Consider the following 23,387-nt stretch of genomic DNA (forward strand, 5'->3'; position numbering starts at 1 on the left):
TTCTGATTTCTTACTCATGGATGCTTCAAGGACTCGCATTGCTGATTATCATCCTTCTATTCTCATTAGTCCAGACCTTAATTTTATTTCAAAGGTCATATGGTCTGTATGTCCAGTGGGCACAGTAGCTGGCTTGTGTTCATACACAATATATCTTTCTCCTTAACCGATACTCATGAGCCTGGTAGTGCCCTTTGTGTGAAGACTGGCCATTACGATCTCCAGAATACTGGTAAAATTTGCCATTTCTGCTAAAGTCCCAATTTGTTCTCTAATCACTTGCGCTGTGCCCATTCCCCATTCTTCAATGACTTCTGAAATTCCTGCTATCCACAGACACTAAAATCTGTTTCCAAGACATGAGAATCAGAAGTGGTCACTACTACACTAGCTCACTGTACCCTCCAAAGCCTGGTTTTAAATTGCCATCTGATTTTTTTAAATGCTACTGCATTTGCTCCATCTTGTTCTGCTTCTCATGCACTACAATTCTCCCATCTGTAAAACACTTCGTTTTAATAAAATGCTTAGAGATCAATCAACAAAAAGTCCACCACTATTATTGTTAGCAATATGAATGTTATCTTTCCAACCCATGTCCTATCCAGAGACTGCTTCAGATTCCATCTTCTCTTCAGAACATTTCTAAATTGGTGCTTCATTCTCCACCGGTCCCATCTTCTGCAACTTTCTCATCCCTGCTTTTTTAAAAATTTTGCTGTACTATTTTCTCTGATCTTTCCTGCTTATGATGGAATAACTAGTGATATAACTATTCTGTGATGTTGTATCTTTATTAAAAAAGTGAAAAGCTAACATTTGACTGTATGAGCTATTGCAAAGAATACATTTCTTCTCATTTATTATTCTGAAAGTAACATATTACACTGTCTTAGATGCATAAAAGAGAGGAACAGAAACCACTGTGATCATTACTAAAATAAATGCTAAGAAATTACATTACCAGAAAACCTTGGCAGAATCAGCTAATTATAATTGGCACAGATAGATTAGGGATAGCCAGCTATCGTCATCTGAATCCTTCTGTGAGAACCCTCTGATTTTGACTGCATTTTTCCTGGGGACAACTGCCCCAAGCTGAATTGGTCCATCATTTATAGGAATAAAGTCTACAAAATGTTGCGTCTGCTTTCAGCTTCTCTAGTTCTGAGGATTCTTTAAAATTTTGACAGCTTTCATAAGAAAAGCTCCAGAATGATTAAATGATCCAAACTCCCTCCTTCAAGTGTTTGTGAACCCTTAATAGAACTTTTATTTATATCCATTAGGATACAGCATATCACTACATGAACACATACTCCGTCTCCCTAGCATCCCCCATTCAGTGCACAGCACAAAGTAAATGAAGTTGCTGTGTGTAGGACTCCATTCATACCAACGGAAGACATGGAAACATGGCAGAAGCATGAAGCAGGGGACTGCAGAAAAAGAAAGGATGAGCTTAGAGTAACCCACTGCTGCTTTAACAAACTGCCGCTGCCCCCACGCTCTACTGTGGTACTAAGTCACGGAAAAAGCATTTTCACCAATGTGTTCCCAGAAACGCCATCTGCTCCTTTTTCAACTATATAGCTAGCCTGAGACAAAAGACTGCATCCAACAGCAATAGTTTTGTTATTAGTGTATGGGGTGAGATGAAATTCCAAGTGCTCTGCAAAGTCAGGCCGTTGCTTTCTCAGAATGGCCACCTCCTCTTAGCTAATCCCTCAGAGTGCCCCGGTACTCATCCATGTACCTCAATGCCACATGTGCACTCCTGGGAATGACAATGCCTCTTCAGCAGGTAGGTGCTATGCAGCCATTAACATTTGCAGTTGAGATACTAGAATGATGCTGCAGAAAAGCCTACAAGGAAATGAGTAGCGCTGGAGCACTTGCCACTGAGTAAGGGTTAGTCATCCCATGCAGTGTGTGCGTCGGGGAGTCTGTGGCAAACACAATGCATGATGATGTAGTAAGAAGATGATGACATAATGTAACTCACAAAGGGAAACGAATTCATGTTGCATGGGTGACTATAAATATTGCACTTCTTTTCCCTGAGTACCTGACTTTGCATCCTTAACACACTTGCGTGCAATCTTTCTCCTTCTTCACTGAAGATACACAAGCAGCTATAAAAACTGACCAGATAGCTGCCACAAACTGTTACATATGAGGAGCAAAACAGCTCCCAAATTATTTGAGTTCATATCCTTTCCACACATGAAACTGTATTTAGAAAAGCAAATTTCCCTGTGCATTAAAGGAAGCTGTGCATGCATGTCTATTTTGCATGTGCAAAAAAATTTTTGCATATACAATGGGTACACATATAAATGGCTTTTGATTACAATGTAAGTATTGCATTTAGAAAATTGTGTCCTATTAAATAATTCATGTTATCCTACTAGCAGAAGAAATCCAAAAATGTCTAGTGAGGAACTAAATTAGTGAAAGTGGGAATTTGGAAAATATTGTCCTCTGTGTTGTAATAGTAACACTTCATTATTGGTTTCTATAGAAAACAAAAAAAATGGATAATCTGTAGCTCAGATAAGCCTTGGTTAATACAGCCATACAGGATGTAAGGGGAAATGGGAGTGTGCGTTTCCCTGCCTAGATACCTCTCTTGACGCAGAGCGGGAGGGCTCTGCCGCGCTCTCACTTTGCAAAGGGCAGGTGCAGATTCGGTTCCATTAACACCAATAAACTGGTTACCAGCGCAGACCACAGCATGGGGAGGATGCAATAGCTACACCTGGGGAAGAGCTCTAAGAAATCACTCCGATACAGTCAGTGGAAGAAAGTAGACACAAATTTTGAAAATCCTCTGGGCAAGATACAACTATATTTCAAGGCTCAGACCAGGTAGTCCTGCCTAACTGACAGCAGGGGCTGACTTTTTTATAATGTCAGAAATTTTGAGAGAATAAACTATTTTACAGAAGACAGCAAGAAAAATTTGAGCTCCAAATTGTGAATACCACTACTGGTATAAAGCTGCTGGTTTTGGAGTGCATTTAAATACATTAAGCATTGAAGATCTAAATAAAATAGCTGAGCAACTAGAAAATTACACAGAAAAAAAATAAGGTAATGTGTGTGGACTAGATTATTGTAGCTTCATGGAAACTGTTCTGAGTGTTATCTCCATCTTCAAACTCTGTACAGGATTCCTGTTTGTTCCTGGACTCATACTGACAGACTTGGATATAGGTCTTGGCCTTATTATCTGATAGTTCATAATATCTACTACTTGATGACTTGATGAGAAATTACATTTTAAAAAGCTTGATATTAAATTAAAACCTACAAGGGTTTGCTCATTATTTCTGAGACAGCCTATTCAACTCCTAGTCAGCAGCTACAGCAAAGTATGCTGACCCCATTGATGAGGTAATCAATTATGCTGGAACAAAACAAACTAGTAACTAGAAAGAAAGGAAGTCTATGGTTTTATACAGAGCCAGAGAAAACAGAGAGAAGGAGCATTTGGCAAATGACACAGGACAAAACATTACATTTCCAGGTTCCAAGAAGATATATTTCAAATTTGTATGAAATATGATTTAAAAAAATCAATGTTCCTCTACGCTGGACAGCTTTACTTGGAGTGAATGAAGACAAACCAGGGCACATATCCGAAGCTGTGGCTCTATAGACATGTGGCACTCTGGAGTGGAGGTTTACATGCCAGCAACTGCATATATCCCAACTGGCAATGATTTAGCATTCTGTGATGCCTAAGCGTAAAAAACACAAGCTATACCTTTATACCACAACTATCGGAAATCCAGGTTTAAATTCTGCCTTTAGAGAGACTGCAGCACAGCTTGCTGCTGTGTGCACACTGAAGAATAAAAATGATTAATTCTGCCCATCAGTGAAGTTTTCGCTTATGAGTATCACAAGCCTTTGCTGTGTGCAGCAGAAAAAAAAAATGAAAATCATTTTTATGCTTAGTTTCAAATCCTTATTTAAAACCATGTAACAGTGCTAATTACTAAGCACTGGGAAGACTGAATAAAATATCATAAAATGCTGACTTGAAAAAAAACAACCACAAAACAAAACACCTTAAGCCTAAGTGCATTTACCACATTTTTTTAGTGCACGATTTTACAATCGTGAGTTCAGAAAAGATTTTTATGTTAAAATTAACAGAAGAAAGTAATTGGGAAAGAAGTAAATCAAAATGGAAATACATCATGTAATACGAGCTCCCAGATGAGCTGAACGTCTGAAAAAAAGAGCAGAATGATCAATTCCTCACTGCAAGAAAGACACGCAAAGATTGGCTTGGGAAAAAAAGATTTCCTTTTGGAATCACCACAGCGGGAGCCAGAGGAAGCTTTGCACCCAGAGACCTAATGTTGTCTGTTAAGCTAACAAAACTAGTCTGGAAGAAGAAAAAAAGTAAGACTTCATCTTTTCATCCCCTTCCACTTCACTGCATATCTCCCTAGTGCTTATCTTGATCCCAGTTTTCTTTTTCTGAGGATTTTTTCTCTCTCCCCCCCTTCCTTTCTTGCTTTTTTTGATGCTGACAGGGGGAGCAGCATGGGTGCCTGATGCCAGCTGCGTCCTAACAGGGACCCTGCCTTTCTCATTTGCATTGTCACATTCAGCAATTACAGAATATACGACAAAGGACCCAGAAGGGGTCGGTGATAGTGACAGTGCTGCAAATTCAGCATGGTCCTCCAAGCCTCATGAAGGATGGGTACTGAGTACTGCGGCTGCTGTGGGCCAGCCCAAGCGCTTGCCCAAGTGTCCAGTCATGCTAAGGGGACTGAAAACCTGAAAAGCAGGGCAATGCCTTGTGCCACAGGACAATTTGGAAAGAAAGCATGGAAATAGCCTACCTAAGCCAGCTGCTGGCTGACCAGTTTGCCACAAGGATGTAAATGCAAAACTTGGTGTGACTGAGGAGGAATCCCCGCTGGGGATTTCTGGAGAACGCGCTCTGGGATGCCTCACCATGAGACAATGACAGCATGGCTATAATGATGTTGCCAAAGTGTCACTCTCTTGTACCAAACCACAGACTAAACTAACCATGAGAATACAATATGCACAACATAGACATATTATTCTTGAATTTATACATGGAAAAATTCAAATGCAAGGTATTATTCCTCTGAGGTTTTATGCCATATTCTTCTTTCAGTTACACTACAGCAGACCTGCCATGCACAACTCAGACTATAATTTGAACAGTAAATTTTACGCTAACACCACAGAAGCAACAATCAGCAATGGCTTATATTGGGAGAGTAAGTACAGCTACAAGCTGTAAGGATGCAGTGAGAGAGATCTCATCACACATCTCAGTCCAACACACTGTCACTCCTGAAGTTCAAAACACTCTGGGGGGTAGGACTCCATCCATAGGGAAGGTATTACAAGGTTCATAAGATAGACTGTCAGGTACAGCTCTACATAGGCAGAAAATAACTGCATTTTCTAGTGTTCTTGTTATCTTAAAAAAGCATACTTACTCACACAATAAAAAGGAAGAAAATCAGATATTGCTGGCCAAGTTAGCTTGGTGTATCATTGAGCAATTTGCCTCATTTTATCTACTAATGACATGTCTAGAAATAAGAAAAATCTGAATTTTAACCTTGAAATATGAACTCTACAAACCCATATTTCAGTGTATGCATTGTAAGCCCACACCAGGGAATACTTTCAAAAATAAAAATAAACTTCCAAACTTTGCATGCACTTTAAGGGTCAAAAAGCAATGGGAACAAATGCATTATTTAATCCTAAAAACTACACTAGATTCAGTGCAAGGCTGAGGAGGGAGCTCAGGCTCCCAGAGGCAAGTGAAGTGAGGACTGCTCTGAGGGACTGCTGCAAAACGGCTGGAGCTCAGCTTTCTCTCAGCCCTGCCTCTGCCTTGAAGAGGTGGGGAGGTCGAAGAGTTGGAGAAGACAGGCATCTCAATAAGAATGAACTGCCATTTCTTCAGGAACAGTGAGGCAGAGAGGAAAAATGGTGGGGAACTTCTTTCTTACAAAAAATAAATCCATTATTCAAAACTGAGAAGAAAGACTGTTAAAAACAGGGGCTACTGACACATTGCTTCCACTCCATGATAAAATTCTTACCCTTTTTAATGGCGCATTGTTAGCACCTACATCTCTATTACAGTCTCTGTGTTTCTCCTTCACCCTCATTAAGGGTTAGGTCCATTTCTTACCTGACCACCACAAGCTCTGCTCTCATTACCTTGACTCAGAGCTAACAGTAACTTTTAAAAAATGCTCACAATAATCATCAGCTATGGTATGCTTACCCTGAGGTAGTTGAGGGTGAAGTTTGTCAGACCCATTCGAGTGATGTTTTTGGACAGCTGCTCCAGCACCTGAGGGTCTTGTGCCTAAACAACAGAGGAAAAAAGAATTTTCACTTTGCTTTTTGTCTATTTGTTTTTCTTTATGTGCTTGGTGGAGTGCAAGGAGGGTTCTCTGAAAAGAGGTGCCACTCCTATGGAAAAATTACACATTGATGCTAAATTTATCTAATAAGCTACAGACTTCTGTTTGCATAGGAAAGTGTAAAACATTATGAAACTGGAGCAGAATAAAGACTGTTTTCCAATATCTTCCTTCTGTCCCTGCTCATTCAAAAGACAGACCTAGGGGGTCCTGTCATGCACAGGGGTGCAAGTGAGCAGGGCCCCACCAAGGAGCTTCCCGAGGGATCACAGCATACTTTGAGCCTTCCGTTTGCTGGCTGGGAATCCCAGAAGACTAAGCAGATAAAGGCAGGAATAAAGAATGTATTGGTTTCCTTTTGTGGATAAGAAACTGAAGCAGAGACAACTCATCAAGGCACCTTCAGCAGAGCTGATCATGTAAGTGGTATTAAGTACAGACTAGAGAACCCTTCTGGTCTAAGTTATTTTCCCAGAATTAAACAGGAAAAACACCAAGTACAGTCCTTCTCTGACCCCAGCCAAGAACTTTACCTATGAGACCAGCCTCCTCCTTAAAATGAGATCAATCTCATTACTAAAATTAATACCTGCTGGTTGCTGGCTAACCTGCTTCCACTCTCTTTGAATTGCAGCAGCCCCCTAAATACATAATGTTGCTTATGGCTATCCTTGCTGTCCCTTAATGGGATACTGTTGAAGAGTTCAGAAGATCAGCCCTCTAAAATAAAAGATAACCCTGGGACAGAAACGGTGGAGTAGGTTTTCAAAGGTATTTTCTTCAGACCTGTAATAGCATTTTCAAAAAACTCTAGGCTTCTTAAGTTATCTAAAACTCCTTACTAAGAATATATCTTTATCTATGGACATCTAAGTAATTCAAAGGCACATGTTTGGGCCTGTGTTCTTACCCTTTGTAAAACCATAGTCCTACAATTAATTTTGTGCATAGAGCACTACTAGTTGGAATGCTTCTACAGTACAGAACAGTGGCAATAAGACTCTGTCCTTTATTTCTCTGCAAAGATTTACCTTATAATGTTTTGACTTCAACTTGTAGAATATTTAATATTTTAATGTTCTGTTGTGTGTGTTTTCATTCAATTACAAAAGAAAAGTATTGAAATGTGAAAAAAAATCTGGATTAAAATTCTAAATGTTTCTAAGTGAATATCTAGTAATTACTTATTTTCTGCATCATGCAAGGCTAACATTAGTTTGTTTCATTTAAAGAGTAAATATAATTCATACATACAATGATGAAAATTCACTGACTTCAGTGTAGTTCATATCAATAAGAACAGATTTTGGACCCAAATCATACAGACCACCAAATGGGATTAAAAGGAAAACTGTGTGCTAAAACAAAATGAAAACATAGCAACAGTGGCAACAATAGAGCACTGAGAAACAGGGGAGTGATGAAAGAACTTGTAAATGGATGTAGTTGCAGGCAAAACAAAATATTTATAGTTAATTGCCTTGGGTGTGGAATTTGCTGGAGTTCTTCATAAAACTAATCTCATCTCTTTGCATTAGGTCAAGTGAAAAAAGGATTACTTACATGCATGGCTAGAATGCTGCGTGGGACTAATTCTCTGTACTGTCTAATAGTAAAGTGCCATGTTTTTATTCTCATAAGATCATCAAAAGTAAACTCCAAGATAAGACGTCCTTCTGTGCATACCTAGAATACATAAAATGCATGAAATAAATTCCCAGGAATTCTGTTTTCAGTGGTATTGTATCATCGATTAAACAACATTCAAAAATATCAGAGCAGTATTCTATTGTTCATCTCTGCTAGATTAATTGTTTCTCCTTCTCTTGGGGAGAAAAAAACGAATGTGGGAAAATGACTTCATAGGCCTTACCATGTAGACAGTAACTTATAATACTATAGATTTTATAGCATTTTACAAACATAGAATATTGTGTGCGCTAAATCTTATTTATTGCATCAATTCTCTTTCCCTCACAGTTTGCTACTGCTAATTAATGACTCGCAGTGGAGGTGGATGTGGTGCAACTGCATGCACTTGATGTCAAATTGCTGAACCAGTCCTTCCCAACCTGTTTTACATTGCCCTTTCTTTACAATAGCTTGGCATATAAACCTTCCTTTCATGTCCAGTTGGAGTGTGCAGTGTCCTGAATGCCTGTGGCCAAACCTGATTTTTTTCCTACTTTTTCCTTGTCTTTTCCAAGTGTTCTTATCTTTTCCAGGCATTTTATCCCATTTTTATTTTTCTTTCATTTCTTATCTACTTTTATTAATCCCCCCTTCCAAGGAAAGCCAGATGGGGTGTCTGCCATTGGGCTGTATGAGCTGCATTGCCATGATAGGTTTGAGAGCCCCGGGAACAGAGGAGAGGTTGCAGTCATGGACAATGGAGCTGCTTCTGCAGAAAGTGGCCCATACAGCTTTGTGAGGGGTCTTGTCTAAAAAGGAGAGAAAATATGGAAGGAATAAATGCAGCAAGTGGATACTACCTGGAAATAAAAAATAAAAAAAATTACTGGGGACTTTTAAACAATTGTCCGCAACTTTATGTGGAAAAATGCCGTGGCTGTGATCTTCTTTAATGTGCAAAATATACATCCGGCATGGTATCTTGACTAGGGGTACTGTAAATGATGCCTGATCTGAAAATTAACTACCTCTGTCATTGATTTTTTTTTTTTTCTAAATTGGACTAAACAACTCCTGTTCAAAGTAAACTTGCAAGTGCAGAGTACAGAGATACTGTGGAAACAGGGTGTAACAGCTTTCAAAAGAAAAGGTTTCTGCAACTTTAATTTTAATACAACTAAATTTGATTGAACAACTAGCCATCCCAGATTCAGTTGGGTCTGTTGAGCCTTTTTACAAGCCCCAGCTCAGACTTGGCTAGCTCCCACTTGGGCAACGCGTGGCTTTTCTGGTTAACAGTTCACTTAACGTCATCATAGTTTTTCCTCTTGGTTGTTTCTGCAAAAACACGCAAGTAATTTTAACAGGCATACTATATAGACAAATTACTGTAGACCTATGAAGGAGAATCTTGCAACAGGTTCCCATCTGCCCTTGTCAACACACCTTAGTGATGACTTCAAATTTTTAATGTCACTTGTTTTGTCATTTGACCTTGATTTTGATTTTCACATCGCTTGCACTATGATGAGAAATTACACAGGGGTACACATGCACACACGTAAGAACTCATACAAGAAGAAAAAAAATTTATATTAATGTTACTGTGTTGAGGCCAAAGATCCTGATTACTGATCAGTTATCAGGTTTAAAATTTTTTTTTTATAGTAATACTTTTGGCTTCTCAAATGTTTCTCCTCTTAAACTGAAAACCCCACAGCTTTTAACAGATTTATTTTATGCACTGGCATTAACAAATTTTAATAGAAAAACTGAAACACATTCCTCATAACACAGTGGTAAAAATTTATACATCTTACAAAGGAATTTCATTTCCTTATGTAGAGCAGAATTTTACGCACTGCTTTTAATCAATAAAATTGGCGCAGTTCTTATTTTAAATGGGCCTCTTTTTTTTTTTTTTTAAAGCTGCCTTTTACATAGAATCCAAAAAATCAAAAGGGTCTCCAATTAAGAAAACATTTTCTGTTGTGCTGAATTCATGTTACCGTACTGTGAGCTCTGACATTTTGTTTCTGTGGTAACCAAAATCAGCTGATTAGTTGGCATGGCAACAGAAAAGATGTAATCCCAGCAGACACACTCTAATCAATGCCCCCAGCACAGATGGTCTCCGGAGGATCAACAAGAAAGAGGCTGGCAGGCATTCAGTATATCACGTGGTTGCTCTAGACTAGGCCAGGAAAAAACTAAAAAAGAACATTTCTCAAACTAACCAATAGCTTTTTAACCCCTTCATTGCACTTATTAATTGTAGGAATTTCAACTTAGGCGTGAGCAGCACCTATGAAAACCAACTTTGGTCCTGTGCCTTTTTTCTCAGAATCTCACTTTCCTAACACCAGGCATGTTTTAGAAGTCTTCCCCTTTTATTAACTACCATTTTTCAAACCTGAGTCGTTGCTTGAAAAGAAACCTAAAGCTTATACAAGTCTGGGAAATGCCTGAGATTGTTAGTAAGAATTAAAACCACTGAGTTTCAAAGGCTTCACCTATAAAATCCATCTGATGGCTCCACAGTTGGGTGCAGGGAGAGAACTGTTCAAATACGGGGTGCTCACTGCTCTAGTGGTGAAGGCAAAGATCGCTTCTGCCAATTTATTGGGAAATATAAACATCACTAACTGCAGAAAAACAGTTTGCCTACACATAAAGTTGGAGTGTCTGTTAGCATGGTGAAAACAGAGACTTAGGAGGACTCCTAAAGCTCTCCTTTACCTGGAAGAAAAAATGAAGCACCTGCCAGGTAAACAAACATAGTAGTCAGGGCTTCAGTCTCTTCTTTTACCACATTTAATTAATGCCATTGAACTGTATTAAATTCTTTATAGTATTTATTTATACCTCGGTAAAACAATTTTTAAGTGTGTGACACTTTACAAGGATCTCTTGCCCTCTAAAGACAAGCTGGACTATTGATATTTTTACTGTTAGGCATGTTCTAGCCATATTTGTTTGAAAAAAATTGGAACCACCATTTTATATATTTGTCCAATACTGCAGTATGCAGCGAGTTGCTCCAACTAGGAAAATGTTGAAATGAATAAAATGCAGCTGTGGGTTCCTGGTGCAATACACGATGAGAACTGTTTCAGTCCATTATATGAGAAGTTAGTGAATGTGCAGCTTAGAAGTTGTGAAACTGAAACAGCTGTTAACAAATATAGTTAGTTTGTATTTTTGCATTAAAAAACCCCTTCGTGGTAGTTTCACTGGGTCAAATTCATGATCTAAAGAGCTACACAGTCCATTGGAGTGCTGCTTATTATGGGAGGTCTGCCTTGTTCCACTGCTGGTGCTGTGACAGTAGGAGTTTACCTTTGGGTACATGATCTATGTCCTTGGTATCTCTGCTAGAAGTCACACATGCACAGCTGAGACAACATTCAGCTCTAACTTATTTCTGAGAGAGTAATATATTTTTTCTCCTTTATTCCACCAACTACTGTGTTTTATTGCAAATGTGCTCTTACTAACACACACACATTTTAAACACACAGCTATTAAAAACCCCTCACTTTTCTCCTGGAATCCAAATCACACCTCCACCTGAACTTTTCTACTGGGATACAGAGGTTTATGTTGGAATCTGCAACAGAAACTGCCAGGGCTGCAGCTGACAGAGAGACTCACTGCACACAACAGGATGATGCTACGGGAGGCGACTGTGACCCCCCTGACACAAGGTTTGCACCTAGTCTGGTCCCTGTTGCCAGTCTATCTTGACTTGCTGGATAATAGCCTCCTTTCTAAAGTAAAAACACTGTAATGTGCTCCCATGATAAGTAAAATAAACTAATTGAATTGAGAAAAACGTTTTGTACTGACTGATTCAACATCACCACCACCACCACCACCACCACCACCACCACCCCCCCCTTTTTATTTGCTATTGCATTAAAGCTAACACAAAGGGAAATGACACAGAAGTTGCTTTAGGGAGCTCCGCAGAGAAGCAACTACTGTATACCCTCGTCATGTCCTCTGCACATGGCCAGCACGCACAACTCCTCATGAGCTGTGAGGTGGCAAAGAGGTGCTACCTAGGAATGTCTGGTCTCTTTGCATCTCTCTCTCTGTGTCTATGTAAGTCACAGGGGGCTGGAGGGGGAGAGCTGAAACAACGACACCATTAAACACACACCTCCCAGCTCATCAGTGCTCTGCACACCAGCGGCTTCCTCTCCCTCTTCTTTAAGCCCCACTTGAGGAGCCATGAAGATGGCAGGGAAGACCTTACAAAGGGATGGGACTCACATACGTGCTGAAACAGTGTAAGCCATGTGGGCCCTAGTCATGATGCTGTCAATAGCTGGTGCCTTTTTTGACTCTAAAACCTCCACAGTCCTGCAGGGCAAGGGCAACATAGATAGGTTATCTCCTCCTGATGCTCCTTTTACTTTTGTGCTTTCCTCCATGAAAAGGTTCATATAGTATATCATATATATTCATATAGACGAACAAGTACAAGACCGAAAATCATCATTTCCTCTTAATTTATGAAAGGGGACATTTCCATTTTTTAAATCAGTTTACTGATTTTTTTAATCTAAGAAATTTTTTATTTTAATTCGTATTTTCCACTTTTTGGTGTTTTTTATAAATACATGGCACTCAGTTTAATTACAGGACTAGAAGAGGCCAAGATAATTCACTATCAATTACAAATATTGAATATTCACTAACTGCCTGATCCAGAGCATGTTTAAATCAATTGACTCCTTCCATTGACTTCACTGCCCTTTGGACCAGCATCCTACCGTATTAAATCACTATTTTCCTAGAGATTTATAGTCCTTGGACTGGGTAAGTATCAAATGTGACACATACCATCCCAAATGGTAGGTACCAGCAATCTCACTGTTGCTTTAAAATCAAGCCCAGAGAAAAGGAGATGGGCAGGTTGAATTTAATTCATGTACATCTGATGGTTCTGGCAACCTGGCATTATGTGCTTCTCTTGCAATCTTTCTGGGAGAATTGCAGAGGATGCCCACAGAATTTTCCAGTCACGTAATGAATATAGAAAATAGTAATTAAATGGCTTCAAGGGTTTTCAGTATTAGAAATAATCTCAGTCTACCAGAAAAATGCAACAGCCAGTATTTTTCACCCTTATACACACTGAAAAAGAAAAAGAAAAACCAACAACATGCTTTATTGAGTCTTCCCTGTTACCTTGGTAAACATGGGTTTTCCATGCTGAGTGACCATGGTGCATTGATCACAGTCCACTGTGATGGATGAGTTGTGGTATGACTCTTTTGAGTGCTTGAGAATGTAATACAGGTCTGTTACACCTCCTTCAAAGACAGTGCTAAAATAACGAGGAATGAGGGTCCTTCCAATTGCTGTGAGGAAAATACAAAGCAGAATTCAGCAAATGCTCTAGGTTACAAAATCTCAAACCATTTGCTAACAGAACATGAATAATTTTAAGTGCAATGAAATCAAACTTTCATTTAACGAATATAATACATGTTCTCTGTCTGCTGTAGAAATGAAGTTGCGCCTGCTCCCATTGAAATCAATGAAAATGGCTTACTCCATTCAGACGGAGCAGGCTCATCTTATTTAATCTTTTTACATTGATGGTGAGTTAGAGTCACTCTTGAAACCATCTGCAAGGTTTTTTGTCCCAAAGTAATTATTATACAGAAAGCCACATGGTGTCAATTATGACTGAAAGTTGGATATTACTCATAAATGTATAAATACAAGTGGTGAGCATTTACAGAAATATACTCATATACCCAAAAAGGCAAAGCACATTTATATAGGGGGGGTGTGTACACATATATGTTTGTCTGCATGTGGGCATGTGTATATTTATATATACCCACCCACACATACAGACACACACGTGCACACACGTTCTTGAATAGGAGGGCTACTGCTGAGAAATCAGAGTCCTGGGGATCAAAGAAGGACCTGAGAATGCAATATGATATATGTTACACAATATATGACTACCCAGAGGTCTATCTGAGGGGTCTCTTTACACCAGAATTATTTATGTCATAGGCTAGATAGCCTAAACAGATGCCTGAACTAGCTTATATGCACACTTAAACTCCAAACTATGGACTCAAGGTACCCAATTCTGCAATACTTACTCAGGCAAAACCCTCACTGAAGTCGCACCTCTCACTTCAATAGCGGATTCAGGTAAGTACTACAAGGTCTAATTCCAAATAATAGTAATAGTGAGCTTCTCAGTGTACTTCAGATGCACAAACAAGCAGAAACACTGACATCAAAGGCAAGTATCTCATATGCAACTGATGTTTTCCATCTCCGTTTTTACAGATAAATATGGATGCAACCACAAGCCTGGTATGACAGAACACTTCAGTTTATAATAGACCAATACTTCCATACCAAATGACTCATTGCTTTGTATGCATTAATCAATCTACAGTAATTCTGAGTGGATACATAAAAATTGCCTCAATTTTACAGAGGGAAAAACCAAGTGATCTAAGCTGTGTTTTGGAAGAATGGGACAGAAAAGTCACCATCAACAGGCAAGATTAGAGTTTATTAATTCCTAATTCTTATTTGTCTATTAGGACTATGTGGTGACTCATGCCTCCCTCATTTGCTGTATACTTTTGAGAGTAATTTCTAAAAAAATTATTTTCATAGGAATTTTGCCAGCATATGAACAAAGGCTCCTGACCCTAAAAATGTATTTGCAAGTGGGTGTTGTAAATTAAAAAGTATGGCGTTTTCACAGTAGTTCTGTGAAAACTGTTTCTGCTCTGTGCATTACAATGTGGAATATTGCATGTGCAGTCATAACGCACATTATATAATGAAAATATACAAATATAGAAAATTAGGACTTCTTAAAGCTTTTGCTGTAATATTAGACATTAATGCAATTTAATGTACAAAAATATACCACATTCTCTGGAAGTGGCTGACAATTCAAGAAATACGTTGAACGACTATTTTACGACTCTAGCTCCTAAAAATACCCACCCACTCACCATGCATATATTAATTTTCTACAGTCTTTTAATTTAATTTAGAAAAACTGAAGTCCAGTGTATCAGCATAGGACTCAACTCAGACTTTAACTCAAATTTCTCCATGTTGGTATGGTATATAGTAAAAAGTGAAATTTACCCATCAATTTAATTTCTTGCTCCCCTAAGGCTAATTAGTGCAAATTAAATTTCCTGCTAATCATCCTAAGCAGCAAATGTGTGATATGAAAATCCAGCATTCCTACTGATTGTGATAAACCTCTATTCACATGACTTATGCACTGCATAAATATCTTGAAACTATTTTAACTGCAGTTTACAGACCGTTCCCAAAGTAGCATGGTCATATGGTGTTGCTTTTTGCCTTGTATTCACAGCTACAACACATTAAAGAAGGCTAGAAATACATTAAATGCCTTATTCTTATTTCTTTTCCTAGTAAGCATTATCTGTGTTTGCCACAGGGATATGCTACTGTGAACAACAAAGTGGGGGACCAAAAGGATGAAGAGGAATAGAGGTGCACACATGGATATGCCCCATGGAACCTGATTTTCAATGACAGATGCACATGCAGACCCTGTGTGTAGAATTGAAAATAGCTAGTGCAAATGTCCAGTATAAATGATTACAGCTAATATTCAGCTCCAGAAGAAACAATAACAGAAACCTGTATTAAGAAGCAAACCTGTCCTCAGCTCACCATGTTGCCTTGCCACAGAAGACTGAAGCAGGTTCAAGGTTTTGGTTCTCTTCTTGAAGCACTCAATGGCTTAAAAAGATCACTTAATTTCTAGCATAAACATTAAACTCTCTATAGCAGTAACAAAGCTTATTTGTGCAGGAGATGGCATTTCCAAGAACAACAAAAGGCTGTGGAACAGCTCTTCTAAAGTCTAGGGATCATCACAAACTTTATGCATTTTAAGTGCAAAGGACTTTTCCTTGATTTTTTTCTCCTCCAAAATACAATTGTGTATATGAGAATTCAAGCACATATGTATGCACACCCCCATCTCTGATGCATGCATACATACAATCCTTTCCTGGGCATAGGAATATGAATGTGGCAAATGTGCTTTTCCTTCCCTTTTTGCAGTAGATGGACATGCTCAGGTGTGGATGTACACCACCTCTGTCAGCCACTGTACATCTCAACAGGATTTTAGCAACACCATATATCTTCTGCCAGAGTCAGATGAAGCTACCTCCTAGGAGGACTCCAAGTAATATGAAGGCAGGATTACGGGACAACTTGATACTTGTGGCCACTTCAGGATGTAGCTTAGCCATCCTTGTGCCAGTGAAGTGAACTCACACCCTGCAGAGCACAGAGCAAGCTGTATGCTAGGTTGGTCTTGGGTTTGCAATTCCCCAGAGGCAGTTACAGACAATAATGGAAAGTATAGTCTAAAGAGGATATGGTGTAATATCTAATCACACCAATAGGGCTGAATGAAGCTTTACATGCTACTGCCATTGGGATTCCTTCATGTTTTAAGAGTGTGGCTTTTAGTCCACAGAACACACTTTTAAGAATGTATCTCTGTGCATGGTTTTGTAGGGCTACTCCCTCCCACACCACACTTCCCTAAAGGAGCATCCTATGGACACTCTTAGAGCCAGCACACAGATCTTTGCCATAGGAGCTCCAAGACTGAACATTTGCAGTGGCAGCTGGAGTATGGGGAGACTTTTGTAATTTCCTTTCCTGTTGTCAGGGCCCTGACAGCACCCTGAGAGCACCCCTGCTTCAGGGTTGGGCTGTCAGGCAGGTTTTCTTTCTAGCTTCTCAGGGGGAATCCTTGCCCAGCTACTGCAAGGCTTTTTGCCTACATCCTCATGGAGTTCCCTGCAACCGGATCTCCTTCCAGTCCTGTCTCCTATCCAACTGTTGCTCTTTACTCTTTCTCCAATCTCTTTGCTCACCTACCTGCATGACCCAATCCTACATTTTCTTACCTTATAGTTGGTTGCTTTGCATGGTTATCTTCCAAGTTCACTGTTCAACTCCCAGCATCTCCCCGTCTTCTCTTCCCCTCCTTGCACGTTGCCCCTTTTTCTCTTGCTCAGGGAGGCTCACTAACCCTTCCCAAATCCACACTATTTCCTCATTCTCCTTACTTAAGCAGGCACAGTTATCTAGTCTCAGTCTCCTTGTTCTCCTCCACTCACCCCAAAATGACAGCTTCACACACACTTTCTCAGTGCCCTTCCTACCCAGCCAGGCTGTCCCAGCTTGTTGTCCCAGGCTCCCTGCCTCAGCAGTCTAAGCCCTCCTTCTGGATCTTGATTTTGTGTTTCCCCCCGCCCCCCCCCCCCCCATTCTCTCTCTCTGCCCTTTTCCTCACTCTGCCTCCTCCTAAGAGCAGATTCTTTCCCCAAACGAACCCCATCTCCCATTCCTTCTTCAACTTCTCATCCAGCCAGGGTCCAGGCAAGAGGACCTCTTCCCTCTGTGCCCCCATCCAGCCAAACATCTCCCTGTCCTCCGTCTTTTTCTCATAGACTTCCAACTCTCCTTTGCTTAATCATCCTTCATCTTCTCCTCTCACCTGCCAGTTACTATTTCTCTCCCATCTCTCACATCACAATGTCACCTTGCCCTGATTTTTTCCCTTCTTTTTTTTCCCCTCCTCTTTCCTCTTCTTTCCTCCACATTCAGGTCATTGCTTCCTTTGCAGGGCCACCTGGATCCCAGGCACATCCGCCAGCAGTGCAGGAGAAGGAAGGGCTTCCTGCTCTCGAATGCAGCACTGGCTGAGCCTTCCCTGCGGGCTTTGCAGTGGAAATGTCCACGACTTCACACAGCCCTGAGGTGCAACTAGTCTAGTTACTCTTTGCAGCTGGCATGTGGATAGCCCCACTGGGCTCCTATGAGGAGCCTTACTATGCTCCTGGGAAAGGGATTCCTTGGAAATTCTAGTTGTCAAACTCTGGTAAAACCTGCACCAAGCACTTGAGAATTGGTGGTTTTTTCCCCAAAAGATTTATAAATTTGCTAAATGCAGTCAGATTTTCACAAAGAGGAAAAAAGGGAAACCCCTGCTGCAAAGGTGAGCAACCCTACTCCAAAGCATACAGATTCTTGGGCATTTAATAAACAATGTTGCAAGACTTTTTTAACATGGACACAGCAATATTTTTCCATTTGGGGGGAAAGAAGAAATCCCTTTTGGCTTAAATAAAAAAGAACTAGCTAAAAGCAAAAACAATTTCAGCTTTATTGGGTCAAGTTTGGCAAAATTATAAATAAGTAGAAAGAAGACCTTTTAATGGGACTTATCAAACAATATTAATAATAGATGCTATATCATCTGCCTGAAAGAATACATTAGAATAGCCATGACTGCTGAGGCTCTGAGCCTAATATTCAGGCTTAGGAAAGCAGATGTAGCTTCATACCTGAACCTATAAAAATACTAACCTGCTCTTACAGTCACATTACACAGAAAAAACCTTTTTATAGTGTGAAATGTGACACTCTTGATTGTAAGATACTTGATACACTAGAAGGAAAATTCACCTGCCCCTCAGCATTCAGGCAATAATTCCAGATCACTGGAATGCTGCTTTAATTTATCATTTTGTTCTGGGCAGCATCCTTCATCCCTAGCTGAGTAGCTGAGGTTGTACTATTTCCCATGAGAAATGGGCACTGCCCCTTAATGTTTGCTTCATTTGTGCTAATAAATCCCCAGATAGCAAAGCAAATTGACAAAGATCAGCTGGATTTAGCAACAGGTAATATTTATATGAAAATGTCTATAAGAAAGGCATATCTGAAGTGACTACTTTGCACAAAACATAACACTGTAATTCACTAGAATGACGTACCTTTAGCCTATTCAGTGCTGTAACAGCTTGACTATATGTGATTTTGTATACCTTTTCAGTGGATCAGAGACCTAAATACAATTTTAGAATTGAAGTAAGACAGGTAGATTTGTGACACTCCCCCAAATATGAGTGGCCCAGAAATCAATTAATTCAATCTATGAACATAGGCAAGAAGTTTTACAGGTCAGTGACTAACAGGAATTCTAAGGAAAAAAACGAAACCATCTGACATATTAAATGGCCCAAGGCCTGCCTCTCAGTGGGGGGATGCACTCAGGTCATGCTCCTGCCTTTTGGCCTGGGCATGCAACAATAATGATTAGGGTGCCCCTCTGTCATCCTGATCCTAGCAATCATTATTTTCATGCTGTCCTTTAATTTATTTCCCCTTTTAAATATGTTTGCCTGAGTGTAAAATACTTAATTCTCTCAGGAATATGTTCAAGTCTAAAATTATTTTTCCATCCCAAATGGAGCCAAAAAGTTCAATCATCTCTAGGTGGCAACTTGTGAAGTTCAGGGTTTTGCAAGCCTCAGACTAGCTATAGGCAGAAAGCCAGTTTAAAAAATAGTTTGTAATGTAATTGTGGTACCACCACACACCATGTGGTGGTGACGGCACTGTTGGTTTGGTATTTTTCCCAAGGAAGATTTGAATAAAATAGAAAGTAAACATGTTTTTCTAGTTCACAGGAAACTGGTATTATTTGTGGGCTAGGAATAGAAGAACACTTCCTCCCTTTGTGTCCCAAAGATAGGCTGTCAAAATCTCAATGGCCTCTCTACAGAATGAAGGTTCATGGCCTCTTTGAAGAAGCAGGGCTTGATAGCAAGCCCCTCCTTGATCACTAAACTGCTCATATGTTGCCTTTACAGTAGAAGCTCTCACGGGCAGAGACTTAGATTTAGCATATACACCATGTAAGATAACTGCCAAGTTGGTATAGACGTGAAACAATGGAAGTGTTAATCAGTGAAATAAAAAAACTGGGTTTATTGTTTCCAGGCTGGTTTTTGCAGCTCTGAATCCTGTCAAGCCCTATGTCTTCAATTAGAGCTAGGATATAAAATAAGTAATAAAACAGACACAAATAAAAACATAAAATATAAAAAGCCTTTTAAAGTTCTACAGAATCAGCAACAGAATTAAAAAAAATCCTGTGCCTATAGCTTAAATGAGTTCTGTCTGGAAGCTCTGGTGAAGCCTGCAGCTGACTGTCTCATCAATGTGCTATAGATGGGCTTGAGGAACTCCACTGGTTGGGGCTGTGGGTTTTTTTGGCTCCCAACACAAAATGCTGAGCTGTCCTGTAAAGCTCTAGGCAGACCATGAAAGTCTCTTGCTTGAGAGATTATCACAGTTGGATCTCAGTAATTAAATGGAGATGCTACAACTAACTCTCCCTCAGCCAGATGTAAGGGCTAGGGAAGCCAGGAGATGACTTCCCATTGATTGAAAATGAGCTTTCCTGAGCATCACAGAAGAAAGCCTGAGCATTCTGTTAATTGTTAATTGACATCTCCGGGCATGGCTAATTGACATCTATGTGGGCCAGAGCTTGGCATGTTCCTTTATGTATGCTTTTGTAACTGAAATAAACAAATCAGTACACACAAAGCAAAACTTCATGGAGTTACATAGTGATTATCACTGCTTTTATTCTGCCTATACTTCTATTTGCCCGAATTTGTCCCAGTGAAACAGCACATCAGGTGTATTCCCTCCCAGACACAGTCCATCTGGCTGGGACGTGGAGGGAGAGATCCCTCCGTGGAGCTAGACAACAGTAAAGCCCCAGTTTTCAGTATGTGGCTCTAGAAGAGCTGCAAGGCAGGCTGCTTGTGGGAATGCTCCTCTACCTTTATAAGACCTTGTCTGGTGAGTGGATTCAAACCCAAACAACATGAATCTGTCAATTCCCAGGAAAAGCTACTGTCAGATTTGATATTATGGCACAAAAGGCAGTGAAAAGACAGTCTAATAAGTCCAAATTCTGTCTCAGAGACGTGTGGGCCATGTTGATTAAACCACCCACATGTATCCAAGGCAGAATCTGGCACACATAGACCTGTCCTTTTTTTCTCCCTATCTAGTGGGTATGATTGGGCTCCTATCATTTAGACTACTTACAGAATGTATGATTAATTTCCACTTACATGAAATTTCTAGTTATTTATACAAATTAAATATTAAGCAAAATTAAATGTATGGTTTAAAATCTATTACAACAGTAATAATATACTACAGTATACTAGTAGACTATCAAGAGTGGTATACTAGTAATATACTACAGTGTATTTAAACATTCTGAAAACTTCTGTATAATCTACAGACATTATAGATTTTAAATTCCATGAAAAGCAAAAGACAGTGAAAGTACTACCTCCATATGGATAAAAAAGCACAGCTTTTTAAGGAGTAAAATTACCTGTATATACATTCTTCCTATGTCCTTACAATTTTGGTTTTATCTTTAATGATCTACTTAGCACTTCATGGAAACTGGGGAAATCTAAGGTTTCCAACCATTTTGCCTTTGTTTTCAGTTTTGTAACAAAACTCCGAAGTGGGATGAGTAACATGGATTCAGCACTGTGACTGAGTGACGTGAATCCTTCACACATCCAGAACCCAATGTTTTGGGGTGTTTTTGTTTTGATCCATGATACGCTAATGGTATCTGCAATATCTCATTTATTTTATGATATTGCCTACAGTTAAAAGCTATAACCCAAATACTAAAGCTTATAAAATTGTAAATGTCTAGGTTTCCCTCTCCAATCCCTTCTATCCCGTGTAATTCAATCATTGTATTAGGTTTGACTCTGCCTTTTCTCCAGTAAGTATTTCCTAACAACATTTTACCCTGGTGAGGATTTGCCTGTATAATTTTGATTCAGTTGATATTGTATTTCCTTTTCTCAAAAGTCTGTAACTAGCTCTTCAATCCTCTAAAACACACTTGAGTCAAGAACAAGTAACAGAAACTTCATGACAATGAGACCTCAGCTTAACTTCCCACACCTTATGACCCTTATTCTCATAGACACATAATCTGCAACTCAGTCTTAAATCTATCATCCCTCTGAGGAGAGACAATATTTTTCTATAATTCATTTTGGTAAAAACAGTCAGAAAACAACTACAAAAAGCTCTATATGTTTCAGTACAAAGTTAAACTGCATCAGCATAGTTTTTCATTAAGGCTCAGCCAGCCTACTTATTACAATAAAATTTCCTACCATCCCTTTCCTTATTATACTGGCAGCACACTACCAGTCTTTAAAGAATTGCTTACTCCAAAATCAGTCTTCAGATCTCGAGTATTTCAGCCTCAGGCAGAGGTGAACCAGGGGATGTGGAGAGCAAGCAACAGAGTCCAAGATCCCTTTCACAGAATGGCAGCTGGGCTTGGAGGGCACCTCTGGGGATTGTCTGGTCCCACCCCCCACTCAGAGCAGGGTCACCTGCAGTGGGTTGCCTAGGTCTGTGTCCAGCTGCGTTTTGAATATCTCCACGGATGGAGCCTTCAAGACCTCTCTGGGTAACCTGTGCCAGTGTTTGACCATACTTTGAGGAAAATGCTTTTTCTTATGTTTAAATGGAATTTTCCGTGTTTCACTTTGTGCCCAGTTCCTCTTGCATTTCACTGGGCAACGCTGAGATGAGTCTGGCTCTGTCTTCTTTGCTCTGTCCCCATTATATATTTACACACATTGATAAGATGCCCCTTCTCCAGGCTGCATAGTCTCAGCTCTCTCAGCCTCTCCTCATCTGGCAGATTGTCCAAGTCCTTAATCATATTCATGGCTCTTCTCTGGACTCATTCCAGTACATTCATGTCTTTGTTCTAAATGGTGAGCCCAAACTGAATATCCTACTCCAGATGTGTCTCACCAGCACTGAGGGAAAGAACACCTCCCTCAAACTCTTCCCAATGCAGCCCAGGAGGCTGTTGGCTTCTCTACTGCAACGACACATTGCTGGTTCACACTCAGCTTAAACTCTCAGCTCCTTTCCTGCAGGTGTTCTAACCAGAACCTCACATTCAAGCACAAATAGCAGAGCACCAGCCCTACACAGTCCTGTACCAGCTTCAAGCTTTAAGTTTTCATTCTGTATCCAGTGACAACACTCTAGTAACTCAGGTAGTCTGCTAAACTATCTTAAAATAAAAACTCAAGAGCCCGTACAATTTGTTGTTTAAACAACTGAATTAGGTTTTGAGTAATACAGAGCAGGCCAGACCCTTACCTCACACTGAAAAATTCAGAACTTCTCATGGCAGGTACATTTCTAAGGAAGCCTATGGTCTAAGATGATTTTTTAGGCTGGAAGGGAGAAGTGTTTGAGGGGGTTACCCATATTCTTTTTCCACAGAGAAAAGACATACCTTAGATGAGGAAGCTCTAGTTTTAACTGTAAAACTTCCACGTTATAAATAAA

The 23,387-nt window shown here is 39.8% G+C and overlaps 1 protein-coding gene across 12 annotated transcripts in view; it reads right to left on the minus strand.

The window, feature by feature from the left end:
* The window catches only part of LDB2 (LIM domain binding 2), a 378,161-nt gene that overhangs the window by 39,374 nt on the left and 315,400 nt on the right, over positions 1-23,387 (minus strand). For all 12 annotated transcript variants that reach the window (XM_074865849.1, XM_074865848.1, XM_074865846.1 and 9 more), the window contains 3 exons: positions 13,284-13,456; positions 8,016-8,138; positions 6,311-6,394 (listed from right to left, as the gene is read on the minus strand). In XM_074865849.1, the coding sequence (XP_074721950.1) occupies positions 6,311-6,394; positions 8,016-8,138; positions 13,284-13,456 (380 nt within the window). The remainder of the gene's footprint in view (positions 1-6,310; positions 6,395-8,015; positions 8,139-13,283; positions 13,457-23,387) is intronic.

This window comes from Strix uralensis, chromosome 4 (assembly GCF_047716275.1).
Source record: "Strix uralensis isolate ZFMK-TIS-50842 chromosome 4, bStrUra1, whole genome shotgun sequence".
NCBI classification, from domain to species: Eukaryota; Metazoa; Chordata; class Aves; order Strigiformes; family Strigidae; genus Strix; species Strix uralensis.